The sequence below is a fragment of the Corapipo altera genome, unplaced genomic scaffold (genome assembly GCF_003945725.1).
Source record: "Corapipo altera isolate COAL_440 unplaced genomic scaffold, ASM394572v1 45, whole genome shotgun sequence".
Taxonomy (NCBI): domain Eukaryota; kingdom Metazoa; phylum Chordata; class Aves; order Passeriformes; family Pipridae; genus Corapipo; species Corapipo altera.
This window is the reverse complement of record NW_020884877.1, coordinates 7267793-7283300: the sequence shown is the minus strand read 5'-3', so window position 1 is coordinate 7283300 and position 15508 is coordinate 7267793. Positions and strand designations below refer to the sequence as shown.

The 15508-nt window shown below is 43.8% G+C and overlaps 2 protein-coding genes across 5 annotated transcripts in view; one reads left to right on the top strand and one right to left on the bottom strand.

Annotated features, from left to right (window-relative positions):
- CDK15 (cyclin dependent kinase 15) overlaps positions 1-13216 on the bottom strand; it is a 40489-nt gene extending 27273 nt beyond the window's left edge. The window contains exons 1-8 of the mRNA XM_027636729.1: positions 12898-13216; positions 11873-11977; positions 11626-11723; positions 10981-11060; positions 7434-7528; positions 6586-6648; positions 4462-4585; positions 3792-3912 (exon numbers count right to left, since the gene is read on the bottom strand). Of these exons, the coding sequence (XP_027492530.1) occupies positions 3792-3912; positions 4462-4585; positions 6586-6648; positions 7434-7528; positions 10981-11060; positions 11626-11723; positions 11873-11977; positions 12898-13017 (806 nt within the window). The 5' untranslated portion in view covers positions 13018-13216. The remainder of the gene's footprint in view (positions 1-3791; positions 3913-4461; positions 4586-6585; positions 6649-7433; positions 7529-10980; positions 11061-11625; positions 11724-11872; positions 11978-12897) is intronic.
- A 2198-nt stretch (positions 13217-15414) lies between these two features.
- Positions 15415-15508, top strand: part of ALS2 (ALS2, alsin Rho guanine nucleotide exchange factor) — a 40917-nt gene continuing 40823 nt past the window's right edge. For all 4 annotated transcript variants that reach the window (XR_003526576.1, XM_027636723.1, XM_027636720.1 and 1 more), the window contains exon 1: positions 15415-15471. The gene's annotated coding sequence lies outside the window, so the exon portion shown is untranslated. The remainder of the gene's footprint in view (positions 15472-15508) is intronic.

The following is a 15508-nucleotide window of genomic DNA, read 5'->3' as shown; positions in this document are numbered from 1 at the left end:
GTACACTTGATTTGGAGGGAGAAGAGAATCAGCTCTATGTGGTTTTGAAGCAAGTGATCCTGATGTTCACCCACAGTTTGCATTCTGATATCCCAGCTAGAGAGGGCCATTAGACTGGCAAAAGCAGGAACTTTTTTCCTAGGTGCGGCCAGCATTTGCTAAGAATTGCTCATGAGTAAAGAGTTCACTAATAGGCAAGCTGTCAGTTTGAGGAGAGGAACAACTTGTGGGTTGCTGCAAATGTAGCTTCTGGCAGAGCTCTCTTTTGTATTCCTGGTTTATTCCCATTGGCTCTGGAAGACTGTAAATCTCAGTGTCTCTAATAAAGACAAAACTATCAGAGCAACCACAACTGCTGGAAAGGAGTTCTTTGTTTCTTGTAGCGAGATTCGGTTGACCAGCTGCCTTTAATGCCTGCTTGATATTGATTCATCAGTGAGAAGTATGACTGTTTTTATCTCTGTTTCCCAATGAAATATGTTTTTCTTTACAAAAAAAAGGCCAGAAGTAGTTAGAACAACTAACAGATGGGTACCCCCCTCTTTTCCCAGGTGTTTTTGTCTACCTGATAAAGCAGGACTTTGGTAACTAGTACTAGTCATCATATTAGATTTGCAATAGAGGCCTTGACTTTCCTTCTGAGATACAGATTTACAGTTACTGCTCTAACAGCATTATGAGGATCCTTTTGTTAATGACGATGATTCAAATGCATTTACTTTTAAATATTTCTAAATATTTAAACTTGGTGTTGTTTCATTTTCACCCTTTTCCTTCTTACCCCTCTGATATTAATTTCTAAGGTCGCCTTAGCCCTTCCAGTCTATAAGTTTCTTAGAGGGTCTCAGTCCCATAAAGGTGCCTTGGGAAGAGATAGGGCAGAGAGAAGGATCTTTTGGGAAGAGGTCTAGACATGATGTTTTAACATGTGCTAGATATGCACATGAATCAAAACAGCGACAGCTAAAGTAACAGGAGAGGTTATAGGGATATTCAGGAAGTATAAGCAGATCTGGTTCATATAGCACAGTTGTATCTGTCTGCAATCCCTGGGGTAGGAGTGAACACTGCACTTAGACCTCAGTCTGCAGTGCTGCATCACACAGTGGTGAGACATTTTCATAAGGATGAAGATCTAGGATATCTCTGAGGCATCCCACAGTTCCCTCTCCATATTTGGTTTGGTTTGTTGGGTTTTTTTTTGGCGTTAGGAGATGGCAATTTTGTATTTAACCAGAAATATATCCATTCTCTTGTTCCTCACCAAGCATGGTCTGTATAGTGGAGCCCTTAGCCTATATCTCCCAGTTTGGCAAAGAAGGGCAACGTGAACCAGTCTGAGGAGAAGGCTGTAGTGGGCCCAGCAGATCCATGTTGAATGACTGCGTGTCAACTCCTATTCTACATGAATCTACCTGGGAAGATCCCTGTGATTTTTTTTTTTCTCTTTTTTTTTTTTTTAAATGGAATATTAGACAAGGAAAGCCTGAATGAAAAGAAGACATGTCTGAAGGCACTCGTGATGTTAGCAGCCACTAGTGTGGCACATGCCTAAAGCACTTGGTGTTTTCTAAAAAAAGAAAAAGAAAGTCCTTCTGATATACAGTGTAATCTCCCTGAAATCCCTTAATTGAATCTTCTAAAGTCCTGAAGATATAGTGAGGGAGAAAGAGAGAGAAAAAAAGATACAGAGAGATTAAAGCAGCTTTTCTGGTTAGTCCAAGAGTGACTGAGTCTCCTTCTATATCTCTCTCTTCATCTATTCAAGGCCTCATTCACTTCCCATGTGCCTCCCACTGACAGTATTGCTGCTCAAGCACACTATGCATGAATTGCCATAATGTTTTATTTTGTTATAATTGGTTTCTTTAAACCAGGGCTTTGACACCCACAGTCTCATGCCATTACCAAGGGCATTCTGACCTGCCTTCATGTAAATTGCAGCATCCAAAAGACATAGGGTTTTTTTTTCCTTTCTCCCCAACAGACAAGTAACATCTGTGTGAATTCACATTATTTCCTAATAGACAAAAATTGAACTTAAATGCAGTGTACATCAAGATAATAAATGACTCTTGTTAGAGGAAGTTACTGAATAGAGCTCTATTCTCTCAGCGTGACATCTTTCTTTAGGGCAAATACTCTGAATGTTGTTATTATAAGGAGGCATTATAACAAAGGTGCCCATAGTGTGAATGTAGTTCAGTGGGACAGAGAGCACTGTGCTGTTAGGGCTGGTCAGAGAGCTGGATGGGAACTTGTATACCACTCCCTTGTTGCTGTTCATTACACTAGAGCGGAGTTATGCAGTGGGGATGTTGGTTTTGCACAGGCAGAAATGACACACTTTCTGTGTATAGCCAGCTTTGGACAGTGGTCAACTTTCAGGGAAAAAAAACCAACAGGCTTATGTCTAATACAAAGCCTTCAATCTGCTAGGCAGGCATCTTCCTCAAACTCCGCAGACATTTCTGGGACACTGTCTGGAGGGAAAGATAACAGGTAGTGGGGGAGAAAAGACAGGACTCTTTAGACTGGCTTAGCAGCTGGAAGCCATTAGAATTTAGCAGGGTTTTCCTCCTTGGAGATATCTTTAAGCAATTAAATTAGCAGCAGGCCTAGGGAAGTAAACAACCTAAAAAGTCCCATTTCCCTGGACTACTCTCCAGACTTAGGCCATTGGAGTGTCTGATAAGCTGCAGAGCTCTGGAAGGAGATACAGCCTGGGAAGAGCTGGGGCTTTGCTGTTTGTAAACTTAGCCAGCTCTCTCCTTGCACATTCTTCAGCCTGCTGCACTCCCACCCTTTCCCAGCCTTTGACTCTGCACAGCAGTTAAGAAAAGTCCTGGTGGGACAGATACAGACAGAAGATTACCTGGTCTGAAGAAAGGGTGAAGCAGCAATATCATCTACAGATGTAAAATTGCCCAGAATAAGGAAGGTCTCCTGCAACTTCATGAGCTGCATGCTATCCATGAGTAAGTCAGAACTGTGCTGCTGGAAGTGGGCTTGGGCTGGTGCAGAAGTGAGCCAGAAGGCAGATGAACCCTAGGGCCCAGTTACACATTCAGACCAGCCCAAAAGGCCCAGTGGGACCTCTGTGAAGCCCTCATGTTCTCCTGCTTTCTGCCTGCTCTCAGACTCCTCTCCCTTCAGCTCTGCTATCGTGCAACTTGTTTCCTGTGATTCCCGACCACATTAAATTTTGGGGTAGAGTTCATAAGGTAACAGACACAGTCCTTCTCCTGTGTGAAATGCAGACTGCATCTGAGACATTTTCTTTGAGAAGAAGGACAATATATCACAGAAATAATGAAAATCTCAGACACCTTTCCATCTCCAGATGCATCGAGAAACCCTTTAATGCCACATTTTGCTACCAAGGCCAAAGTAATTGACGGTGCAGTTGTGGATCCATTTTTTCTTCACAAAGCTATTGCTGTAGAGAGCTATTACTAACTCAACTGGCTGCATAGATACAAGTGCATTAAGCAAAGTTGTTCTGTTGCAAGACCTGAAAATGCTTCATTACATGTTACCGAACGAGATGTACATCTCTCATGAATATTATCAGATGAGGTTTATATCAATCCATAGCTGAGATGTAGTGACATCATTCCCAAAAACTTCTGTAAATCCAGCAGTACAAAACTCCCCACTGCTCACACATTTTCTCCTCACAGGATTTAATTCCTCTACTTACAACTGTACCTACTGTAACTTTGGTTGACTTAATTCAGATAAAGATGATTTTTCCCAGGGGCCCCAGATGCTTGGAAATTGGTCAGTACCAAATATCTATATCAGAAGAGTAATCTGTAGCTCCAAGCAACACATCAGGAGGACGGTACCAGAGTGTCACCACTTCAGAGGAATATGTCTGTCTGGGGATGGACTGGGCACGAGCAAGGCCTGCAAAAAAAACCCAAACAAAAAACCGCTGTGTTAGGACAGTTCTTCTACCTGTACAGTGCATAGATGACAATAATTGGAAACAGGACATTATCTTGGATCTTTAAACACAAATAATCCCAAGCAATTGACAAAGAAAGTGTGTCTGGAATATACCTCTGGGGCAGATCAGATCAAGCAATATGCTGTGTTTTGTAGGGCTTTATAATTTGTGACTGCAGCAGCCATCCCAAACCAATGCCAAGAAAGCCTTTTGGTTCAGCCCGTTGCTGTGGACTCTACACATTACATTGTTTTCTGAACAGAGAGGGCTTGGTTCTCTGTTCTCTTGAACAAGTTTTAAGTGGTTTTGTTCTGACTTAAATGAGGTTAATCCCTGTACCTCTCAGTATAAATACAAGAAAGGCTGGACTGACCACAGAAATAGTTTCCTAAAGTTCAGTAAAAGGTTATGCTTCTATGCCTTAATTGGCTGTGGATACAGATCTATATGCATGCTAAAGCTTTGGTCTGAGCAGATATATTAGCAGTATCCAAACTGTGACTCACCAAAGTCGGCTAATTTAAGCTCTCCGAGGCAACTGATGAGCAAGTTCTGGGGTTTCAGATCCCGGTGAAGAATGTGTTGTTGGTGGATGTAAGCCAGGCCGCGTAAAAGCTGGAACATGAAGAGCTGGAAAAAGCCAACAAAGAACTGAAATGATTTGGTGTGACTTTGCATTGATATATTAACTCTGAACTTTAGGAGAACCCTGGAACACAGCAGAGACAAAGCAAGTAAGAAACCAGTAAAAATCTCCAAAATGAGTAGAGCTGGCTGAGGAGGAGAAAACTGTGGTGGGTTATGACTGCCCTACAGCTTTCTGAGGTTTTCAGGGTGGAATATTTGGCCAGGAGGGCAGTTTTACAGTCCCTAAATGCACATTTTGGAAATTTAACTTCTTTTTAGAAATGTACTATTGATTGCAGGAACAAGGTCTGCTTGTCAAAACACAGACCCAGCTTTCAGAACAGCAGCTGTGCTTATTTCAGGGTTCAAGAGAAAGACACACACCCAAACAAGACAAAGGCTTAAGGAGCTGAAGCTTTGTCCCTTTGAGTGAGATGGCACCAGCTGAGGGAGCTCTGTGGCTGCTGTACCTGCTGCCAGTGGAGCAGGGAACTGACTAACCTATCAATGGGAACAGTTGGCTCCAAGCTGGCAGAAAGCATCAGGACCTGCTTTAGACAGATACAGCAAATAAGACATGATGAATGAATGAATCAAGCAAGAAAGCAGAAAAATCAGCAAGAAATTAAGCCAAGAAATAAATATCTGACTCCCACCATCATGGCAATGTGAATAAGCCTGGGGTAAAGCAAGTTGGTCTGAAGCAAGGTGTGAAGTTGGATAGAAGCAAAACACAGCAAAAGTAATTAGACTTCACCAGAGAAAAAATATTTTTCACCAGAAGTTTAATCTGAAGAGGAGGAAAAACAGTGACACCCATAGGTCATTTTTGTACCAGAAAGGTGTCCCTGTAACATTCTGCACACTTGCATCATATTCCATAGGAATCACTCAGAATAAAAACAAACAATGTTTGCCAGCAAAAATGAAACAAGCTAGATGACTCTCCTGAAGGAGCGGTAAATAATTTTGCAGTTCGGGTCCTGCTGACAATGAGGATTCTGGACAGGAAAGCAGAGCAGCTGGTTAGTGTTTACTCACAGAAATGCCAGTGAGTACATATTACAGCCATGTGCTCCCTGTGCTTTACAAGCCTGTCTGGTAGCAGAACCCTCGAGATCTGTGCCAAAACTCCAACACGGCATCTTGGACGTATCTGAGCTTTAAGGATGTTTAAAATCTGAGGCCTCAAGAAATTTTATTAAAATTGGTGTTGCTTAACAACTATCTGGAAAAAGATGTGAACAAGGTGGCAACATTTGAAGATGACAGAAGTATTTAGATTAGTTGTGATAAGAAGTGACAGTGAGGAACTTCAGAGAGATCTGACAAAGCCAGATGAATAGGCAGTTTGATAAGACACAAAGTTATTGTTGACAGCTGTAAGATAAATTAACTGAAGCCGCTCAGGAAAAGGACCCAGGCATTCAGTGAGGACATCTGCCTGAAACCTTAACCCAATGTGCAGCAACAATCCTGAAAGTTAATTAAATGTGAAGATGCATAGAAAGGAGAGTAGGGGACTATTATAACATCAATCTACAAACTAATGGTACATCTTTGGCTGTGTTCAGATCCAGTCAACTAATCCCAAAAGCTATAGTAGAAACAAAAGGGATTTAAATGACTGCAAATATGAAACTAGTTCCAGATGAGGAAAGAGTGAGATTTGAGAGTTTTTAATTAGAGAGATGAATAACGTGTTGTAACGATAAGAGGATACAAATTTGTACAGAGGCAGATTTTCTTGCCACAAGGTGTCATTGTGCACAAAAGCTGAATGTCCGCTTGCAGGCTCAGAAAATGGGAAGACGGGCTAACTGAATAAAGGCTTGGAGACTGAGAGGGAGGTTGTTACATCTTTATCAAAGGCATCTTTTCTCCAAAGTTTATGTCATATATGTAAAAATATATATAATAGTAAGCAATTTACAGGGAACATACATAGTGTAAAATAACACTTCCTCATGCTTCAAGGAATACTAGTCTTCTAAGGAACTTACCATAACATTGCATGAATGGAGTCCTCCAGGATGCTGGCCCATGTACTGTGCTAGATCTGTGTGCTAAATAAAGGAGGAGAACTTAAGGCAAAGCTACTGGTGTAAAATGCTTCTACCAACAATGCCTCTTCTGTAAATGGAAAAAATTGCAACCTCTACAGAGGTGTCTCTTTCACCTTGGCGAGCATCTGATCTGGTGCAGCACACAAGGATGGGCTTAAGTGCTGGGTCAAATGAGGGACCTGGCTGATCTGTTATCTTACCCCAGCAGTTTAGGACCTGAAGCTGCTAGTTAACAGAAGTCATACTTGTCCCAGAATTAATCATAAAACTGCAGTAAGAAGACATAGCTTCTGTATTTTCTTTATAATTTGGTTGATAGCTATCAGCAAAAGAAACAGAAGTAGCAAGACTCATGTGGAGAATTTTATTGGCATCCTGCTCTCCTCATGAGAGCAACCCACAGCTTGGTCATGGTGACCACTGGAGTCAGTGCCAAGTCTGACCCCAGCTGGGATGTGAGCTCATATCATTATTTCCTATCCTTGCTGTGGCTCAGGAACAGTACTTTTATTGTGTTGGCAAGGCAGAAACGAAGGTAAATAGTGTCTGCCACCCCAGTGAACACAACACGTGGAATCATTTTTGCATACAGCTGTCGTATATACAGAAAGAAAAGTCTGTGTGGCTTGAAGGCAGGAGATCAAGAAGGAAAATCAATCATTGCACTAAAGGATTACAACTGGTTTCTTTGTAGATGTCTCATAATGCAGTAAATTCATTATGCAGCCTCTTCTCAATACTTCCCGGTACGAGCTCCACAGGAAGCGAGAAAAACATCAACTCACCATGTACTCAAGGACAAATGTTAGTGTCTCCTTGGTCTGGATAATGTCATGAAGCAGTACAACATTGGCATGTTTCAAACACTTGAGAAGAGAAGCTGGGAAAACACAAAAGGAAGATCAATTTAACCACTGCTGCTGGAAGTTGAAGGACATAGTGCAGAGAACAAGGCAGTGAAAGTAAAAAACTGGGGAGTAATAGTCCAGACTTGGAAGTTCTGTAAGAAGTGGCAGATACTGAGTCTGAAGGAGGATGGAACAGGTCCTTAGAGAAGCAAGCATCAGTACTCCAGGCTTGGCAGGAACCCATCCTTCTCTCAGAGGTAGGATCTTGCCTCTGTTAGAAATAGCATTTCACAGTTCCCAGCTGTCATAAGCTGAGGAGAAGTAATTTCTTCAAGGTAAACGCTGCGAGGTAGGAGCTGGAAGATCCCAGAGCCAGAATGCAGCAGCCCCCAGCCTGTCACTGAGCTTCTCCCATCCACCTCCTGGCATGTGCCCCCAACAGGGCCCTTAGGAGAGAATTTGGGGAAAAGCTGAGTTTCTACCAGTTTCCAGCTTCACAATAACAGGGTGTAAAAATCTGCCAAAGGAACTCACTTTATATGTAAGCTGAATTCTGAGTTTTAGTTCTGTGCATATTGGTTACTGTTTCTGATTTAAAACTCTAAGAACAGAGATTATGAAATTTCTGAGTGAAGAGTAACTTGTTCGTATTTATACAATTTGGCACACTTTTTTCTTTCAGCCTAATTGTCTAAAGGCATTATTGCAACTGCGTGTCCCTGGTCCTGACATGCCTTTGCCAAGTCTCAGCACATCTAGGGTGTGGTGATGGAGGGGGCAGCACATGGAAGAGTCTCTGCCTCCGTATACTTCTCAGAGCACTGACTTATGCTAAGACAAAAGCTACAGTCTTCCGAGCCTTTCAGACATGCCTTAGGTTTGTCATGGTAGAGCAGGCTCCAGCCAGCACACTCATGAAAGCAGCTCAGCAAAAAGTCTCAAAGATAGTCTTTATGGGGGGAAGAGCATGCACAGCTTCATCATTTGCTACTTTAGGTGTGGGACAATAGTTCCAGTAGCTCTGTACAGAAGAGAGATGTGGAGAAGAAGTGGAGCTGGGTTTGCTTTTCCTGTAGATTCCTGGCACTATTGCAGAACCCCACCCAGCTGTGCACAGACAGTAAACACAAACTGCACAGACAGAAGCCCCAAAGCTCAATAAAAACAAGTGCCCCTGACTCCAGATTTTAATTCAACTTCTGACATGGCAGAATAGCCTCAGAGCTGTCCCAGACTTACCTTTTCCTGCTGATTAAAACCAAATTAGCTTACTGTCAGACCACACAGTCCTACAAATTTCATTCAGATAAGGCCTGGGCTCACAATCTTGTTTCTGCTGAATTAGCTGAAGCACACAACACAGAGCTTGGGCCCAACGTGGGAGACAGAATGAGTTTTGCTCACAAAAAGCCGCTTTTTTGTTTTTCAAATGATCTGAAAAAGATATTTGAAGATTTTCATGCTGGCAAAGTAAATTTATACTGGATTAGCACTTTGTCTTTTGTGACCATAACAATTTCACCTGGTTCTAAAAGCCCTACTGCCAGAGAGATAAACTGTATGACACAGCTGTGGCCCAAGCCCTATGTCAGTACCGAGACTACTGAGCAATCAAGGATACCTAATTCAGCACAACTACTGGAAAGAGCACAGATTGTAAATTAAGTCTGGCACAGGGCTTAGTGCTGCTGCAGCTAAACTGCCTCTATTACTTATGCTAGTCCATTTAGCTACCTCCAGTATGTGCACCTAATTGCCTATTAACCTAGTAAAGATACTGTGGATAGGGCCCATCAGCTGCAGAAAGGGTCTGCTAACGTGGCTCTGTGATACCTCAAAAATCTCATATGACCTGAGCTATTGCTCCAGAGGAGCAGTGCAGAGGGTCCACAGTAACAGAGAGAATTCAGGCCTCTGGGAATTGCTCCTCACTTGGTTGCTTCTACAACCCCCTGCTGGGGTGTCAGGTGCTACTGCCTGAACTGAGCTTTAAGCATTTTGTCTCTGTGGGGCTTCCTGGGGTGAAGTATCTCTTTGTCAGGGGAGCGCATTCCTCCGGGGGAGCAGAGAATGCGCCGCGTTAATAAATCTTGTGCTTTGTTTTTGCTACTGACTTACATTGTAAATTTGAGGTGTCAGATGCTGCGAAGCTCAGCAGTACACAAAAGACCTATTTAAAGTGGACCCTTCATAGGATCACCCTTGTTTTCTCCCATAGTGAATGAAGTTGAGACTCTCAGCCTGTCCAGTAGAGCATGTTAAAGGGCTGCTGATCTTTAGTGCATCATTAGTTCAACGTAGATAAAGCTTTTAGGGGTTATTTTACTGGTGGGCTACAAGTGTAAACTCAAAGCAAAAGCACCACAGCAAATGACTGTACAGGAAACTGTAACACAAGCCATTCTGTAAATAGGCATATTTAGGTATCTCTCTGCTCTCAGCCAGAGTTGGACTAAGGATTTGGTAAACCTTCTTGTCTCAATTACACTATTATAAACCTGGAGTGGATTCAGTGACCTCTCTTGTTATTCTGTGTTGACTTGTATGAGAGCCCCATGCTAGGGCTGCTCTGTGAAAGCTGGCACATCTGGTCCTTCACTTTCCATCCCTGTGGTGACAAGATCAACCCTAGTTTTGAACTGCACTAAGAAAAAAACCCCAAAATATGTGTGACCTCTTACATTGATAGCTTTCACTAATAGCAGACAACAGGCCAGCACAGAGGTTGCATATTTCTGTGTAAGGAAGAATCTAGATGACGATCCTCTTGGGATTGCACAGCAGATGAAAATAGAAGCCTTTGTGAACTTGGTCTGCAGGGACATGTAAATACATTCAGCCAAAATCAAGCACTTAAGCAAAAGCATTTCTTTCTCAAAGAAATTGAGCAAGTTGCAGACATTTTGCCCAGTGCTCTACAAAGTCAACTGATAAAAAGAATTTCTCACTGGGTTGAAATGATAGATATTATTAAACACCAGGTTTATTGAAAGTATTTCTCTTCAGGCTGGGATCTGTGGTGCTCTAGGTATTAGCCAGGAAAGTGGCACAGCTGTGATAACAGCAAGCAGAGGTCCTGGTGCAAAGGGCACTTCCAGTCCACAACTGCCCAACATAAAAGCAGCAAAACCTGCATAGTTTCTAGTGGGAGTGAGAAAGCAACTACAAAGCAGGTGGCAGGCAGGGTAAGAGGGCCCTTACACTGCTAGAAAGGACATGCTCTGGCTGCAGCTGGCACTTTCCTTATCACAAGCATGGATGCATCTGTCACAAGGGCATATACCAGAGGTTCCTCCTCTGTCCATCACATGCCTACCCTGCCCAGCACGAAGACCTCCTCCATGAGGGAAAAGGAAACCAAGAGGTTTGGGAGAAGGACAGCTGGCACATCGAGTAGGGAAGAAAGGACCAAGAAAGGCATCACACTGAGCTTTTTCAGGTTAAAACAAATACTCTTCAAGGATGATGTTCCTTAATGTCTTACCTTCTCGAATGGCTGTAAAGGGCACTCCCTCCTCTGTCTCCAGCCTGATCACTTTCAATGCCACCAACTGGCCGTTGATCCTGTCAGGTCACAGTGGAAGGTCACTCGAAGCGCCTCAGTGCTTGGCATGACAGCATTAGCAGTCTCCTGGGGTGCTCCACACTTACCCTAGCAAAACTTCCAGCGCTCACACACCCACCCAGACCAAGCACAGAAAGGAATTACAAACCTCCTCTGTCTTGTCTCCATGAGCAGGGAGCTGGGAGCCAGCCCACCTGGCTAGAGTAGTGACTGGGTGTTGCTAGAGCATGGCTTTGAGCAGTGTTCCCAGACTGCCCTCTCACAGCTTTCCTGCCCCGTGTGACGGCAGCATGGCCTCACCCTCAATTTTTCCATCGTGCAGAGATCCCTCACGTCAAGGAAAACCTTCGCTCCCTCCCTGGTTCAGCCAGACAATCTCCTGACACCCTGCTGTGGACCAACGTGTCTTCATGGAGCCTCCATGGCTGTAGAGGAGGAGTTCCTTGAAAAATTGGAGTGAGGCTTTGCAAATATCCTGGTTAAAGGCAAAGCTGGACCTTTGATTTGCCTTTATCTTGGGTAAGAGGTGTTTTCACCAGGCACTGAGAAGGCAAAAATGCTCACCTGCTGATCCCCTTGTACACAGTTGCACAGGATCCTTCACGCAGCTTCTCTAGATGTACATAGGATGTGGCAGCTCCAAACGGGATGCCTTGTCTCTGCTTCATGAAGAAATTGGTATGTGTTTTAGATTGCTGGGTAGAGCAAGAAGCTACTAGCATGTCATTCAGTAATTAAATACTGATTCATGGCTGGAATAATCGTAGGATGAAATATCTCCTGTCTGGCTCTGTGGATGCTGCATACTCACCCATTTGAACCTCTCCACAGCATCCTGCTCCTGGGAAGGATCAGTGTAATTCCAAGGCCTCTGTGTCCTGCACCTCCAGCTCTGGAGGGTGTGGAGCTGCAGGGACTGCAGTGAGGATAGAAAAAGGGATTCTCTGGTTACATCTGACAGCTGGCATAACAAAAGGTGACAAACTAGGTCACTGGCAAACCACCATTTTACTGATGTGAATCTTTTTTTTCTCCTTGACTGCACTGGCTTTGAGCATTTCACATAATTTTCATCTCTGTCTCCACCAATCACAGATCTCCAGTACTGTTTCTCAGCTCCGTCTGTAAAACTGTCTGTGTATTCCTGTGTTGGTAAAAGTCAGAACACACAAATTTAACTGCAGAAGGTGCTTCTACTGGTATAATTCTAAATGTATGTTATTCCCCCTTACCCTTGATTTATTAATCTCTAGATAACAAGCTGTTAGGGCAGGGACTAAAAACCAAGTGCAGGAGTGAAATTTCAGGAAGTTTACATTTAGGCATTCTTCTCCTCCTTAGCCCCCTTGCCCCCTTCCTTGCCATTGTATAATTTACAGAGCCTGCTAATTTGGCCCACATAGCAGTGCCATACCCTACACAACTATAAAAAAGGTAGTAATGAATGGCAGGCAGGCTGCAAGCTCCTCCTGAGCAGCTATGTTAATGGGTGTCTGCATTAAAATTTGACTCATATACAACACAGGATTTGTAATCTATGGCATGCTGCCTCCTCTAGAACTGTAGGTTGTTGGCTCCCTCCCTGTTTTACAATCCCTCATTGGCACAGAGCTCACTGGAGTGCAATCTGCTTTCCCTGTTCATCACATCAAAGGCATTTATTGTCATCTGAGGTATGACAATGAGGTATTCTTTCAGTAGCTTCACAAGCCTGAAGCTGCAAAATTTGATGCTGTCTGGTTAGAAGCAAATGTGACTATTCTGCACTCCCACAAGTGGGAGAACCCAGGCTTAACCTATCTCAAGGCAGAAGTATCATGGTGTGATATTAAATACCTCTGCTGTAGTCACTGCTTCCGTGTGCTGAAGGCCTTGGATGTGTTGGGAGCCCCTTCTCTCTGAACAGCAGCTGCAGCATCCTGGTCTGATAGCACTTACACACAGCATGTCTCCCATGTTGTCCTGTTTCAATTAAAATGTATCTCTTTTTTCTCCTTTGCTCCTCCTCATCCCTCTGTGTCTGTAATAACAGTTCATGTGACCCGCATGAGGTCTCTGCCTGAAAGTAGTCTTGTGATTTCTGCAGTTTTCCTTTGAAAGTCCAAATTCACCACTGGAGTAACTCCATTGATTTCAGCCTTCCAAAAACAGCCAACATTTTTTCATACCTGAAGCTGAAGAATTAAGCAGTAAACCCAAACTTTCTGCTTGTACGTATTTCTTTCAGTTAAGCAGCTCTCAGTGTAATATGTTGGACGATGAAGTGATAGGTCTCACACAGGAATAGACCTTGACTTCCCTCCAGGCTCATAGCAGTTCTACAGCAGCCTGTTCTAGGCTTCAGGCCTTAGCCACTGGGCTCTAAGTTGAGCTCTCTGAGAAGTGTGGCTGAGCTGTGCTTTCTGCAGGAGCTGCACAGTGACTGTCCTTGCTTTGGCATTTACATCAGCATGGGGACCTGTCTGCCCCCATTGTCTAGGGGGTGCCATGAGCTGACAGAAAATAGTCTTGTCCACATGTCAAAATAGCCAGAGTAAACTGATTAATCCAGCCCAAAATAGGTTTCATCAATTATGTACTGAGCAAGGAACACACAGTGGACTTACCCTGGATGTGGACAGACAAAAGTCCCTTTCTTTCAGTCCCCCACGAGTAGGACTCACTGAGCAGCTTCCTAGGACTAGCACCCAACCCACACAGAGAAAATGCTGACAAGGGTGAGGGAGTAGGCGTCATAATGCGGTATTCTTATGGTGATCCCTTAGATCCTTCAGTTTTCATGTGAAATCTTCCCTTTGCTTCACTGTTTTGACGTCTAAGAATAACAGTCTTTCCTTGAGCAAAAGGATTTTTTAGAGCAAAAATGTCCTGGGAAGGCAGGAGCAATTTCTGTGTCTCGTTGCAGCCAAATCGTCAGCCTTTGCATGGCTAGCAGAACATACCTGGAAGGCTTGATCGCTTTCATATAATGTTCTTTTACTCTCCCCCGTTAACCATAATTTGCTAAATAGCTTAGCTATCATCATGGACTTTGGTCTTCTCTTTATTTTCCACATATTCTTTGAGCCATCAGAATACAGTAGAATTTGGATGTGCTGTCCAGGCATGAGAAAGATTGTCTAGATGCAACATAATCGTTAACAAACTGGTGATGCAAGCATTGTTTGTACATCTGGAAAACATTTTTTTTGTTATGACCAAATAATACTTGCATTTTAATAGAATGGAGAGATAAATCCACAAAACCCAGACAATATAAAATATTCATATTAATTAATATGAAGATTATAAATTTTAATCTTGGGTACATTTTGTGTTAGGGAAGAGAGGGGAAATACTCTGTTATGAAGTCATCCAACTTTTGCCAGTTAGCAAGAGCTGATAAATGAAGAAAGCATGGTAATAGCTGGTGGCTGTGGTTATTGAAAAAAATATGGAGTAATCATTCCAGTTAGTGGATGAAACACTCTATCAGAAATGTTTAATAGCTATACTTAGAAAATGTAAGGATTTATAAAAGAGAGCCTATACCTGTCTTCGGAATCATGATTTTTAAATGAAGGCTTCAGGCAACATAAGAAATAGTCTACTGAGAGCTGACGTGACATTTAAAGTACGTTTTACAAAACTTGTTTGAGTAGAAACACGTGTATAGTGTGCATGTACCCACATAGGTGTGTATATATATATAAATATATATATATAGCGTGTGTATACCCATACAGGTGTCTGTGTATATATAGTGTGTGTATACCCATATATATATATGTATATATATATATATAAAGAGTGTGTATATACCCATATAGGTGTGTGTATAGTGTTGTATATATCCACACAGGTGTATATATTTATATAGTGTGTATATACACATATAGGTGTATTTACCTCTATGTATTCTAACCGTATTCTGTGAAATTTATGCAAGTAGAAAAACACGCAGAGCTGCGTGTGCAATTTGTACAAACCGATGTGCTGACACACCTATTCAGATCAGGCTTGTCCCGAGGGGAGGCTGTAGATCGGCCTCTCGGGAAGCTGCGGTGCCCCCGGTTACAGCAGTAGCTGAGCGGGGTGGTTGCGGAGCCGTTCCACGTCCTGACCCGCCGCCCGTGGGGGCCGTTCCGAGCTCTCCGTTTGCGCCTCGAGTTCCCCGGGACACGCACCCACGTGCCGCTCCCGCCTTTGCCTCTTTTGTCCCGGGCGGGGACCCGTCGGCGCGCGTGCCGGCTCTGGCCCCGCCCCCCGCGCGCCCCGCGCCCCCGCGTGAGTCAGCTGAGCGCGGGGGGCGGCGCGAGAGCGGGGCCGGGACGGCTTCTGTGAGGGGGCAGCGTGGGGACGGCCGGGCCGGGAGGGACGGCACAGGTGAGGGGGCACTGCGGGACAGCCGGGCCGGGAGGGGCGGCACAGGTGAGGGGGCAGCGTGGGGACGGCCGGGCCGGGAGGG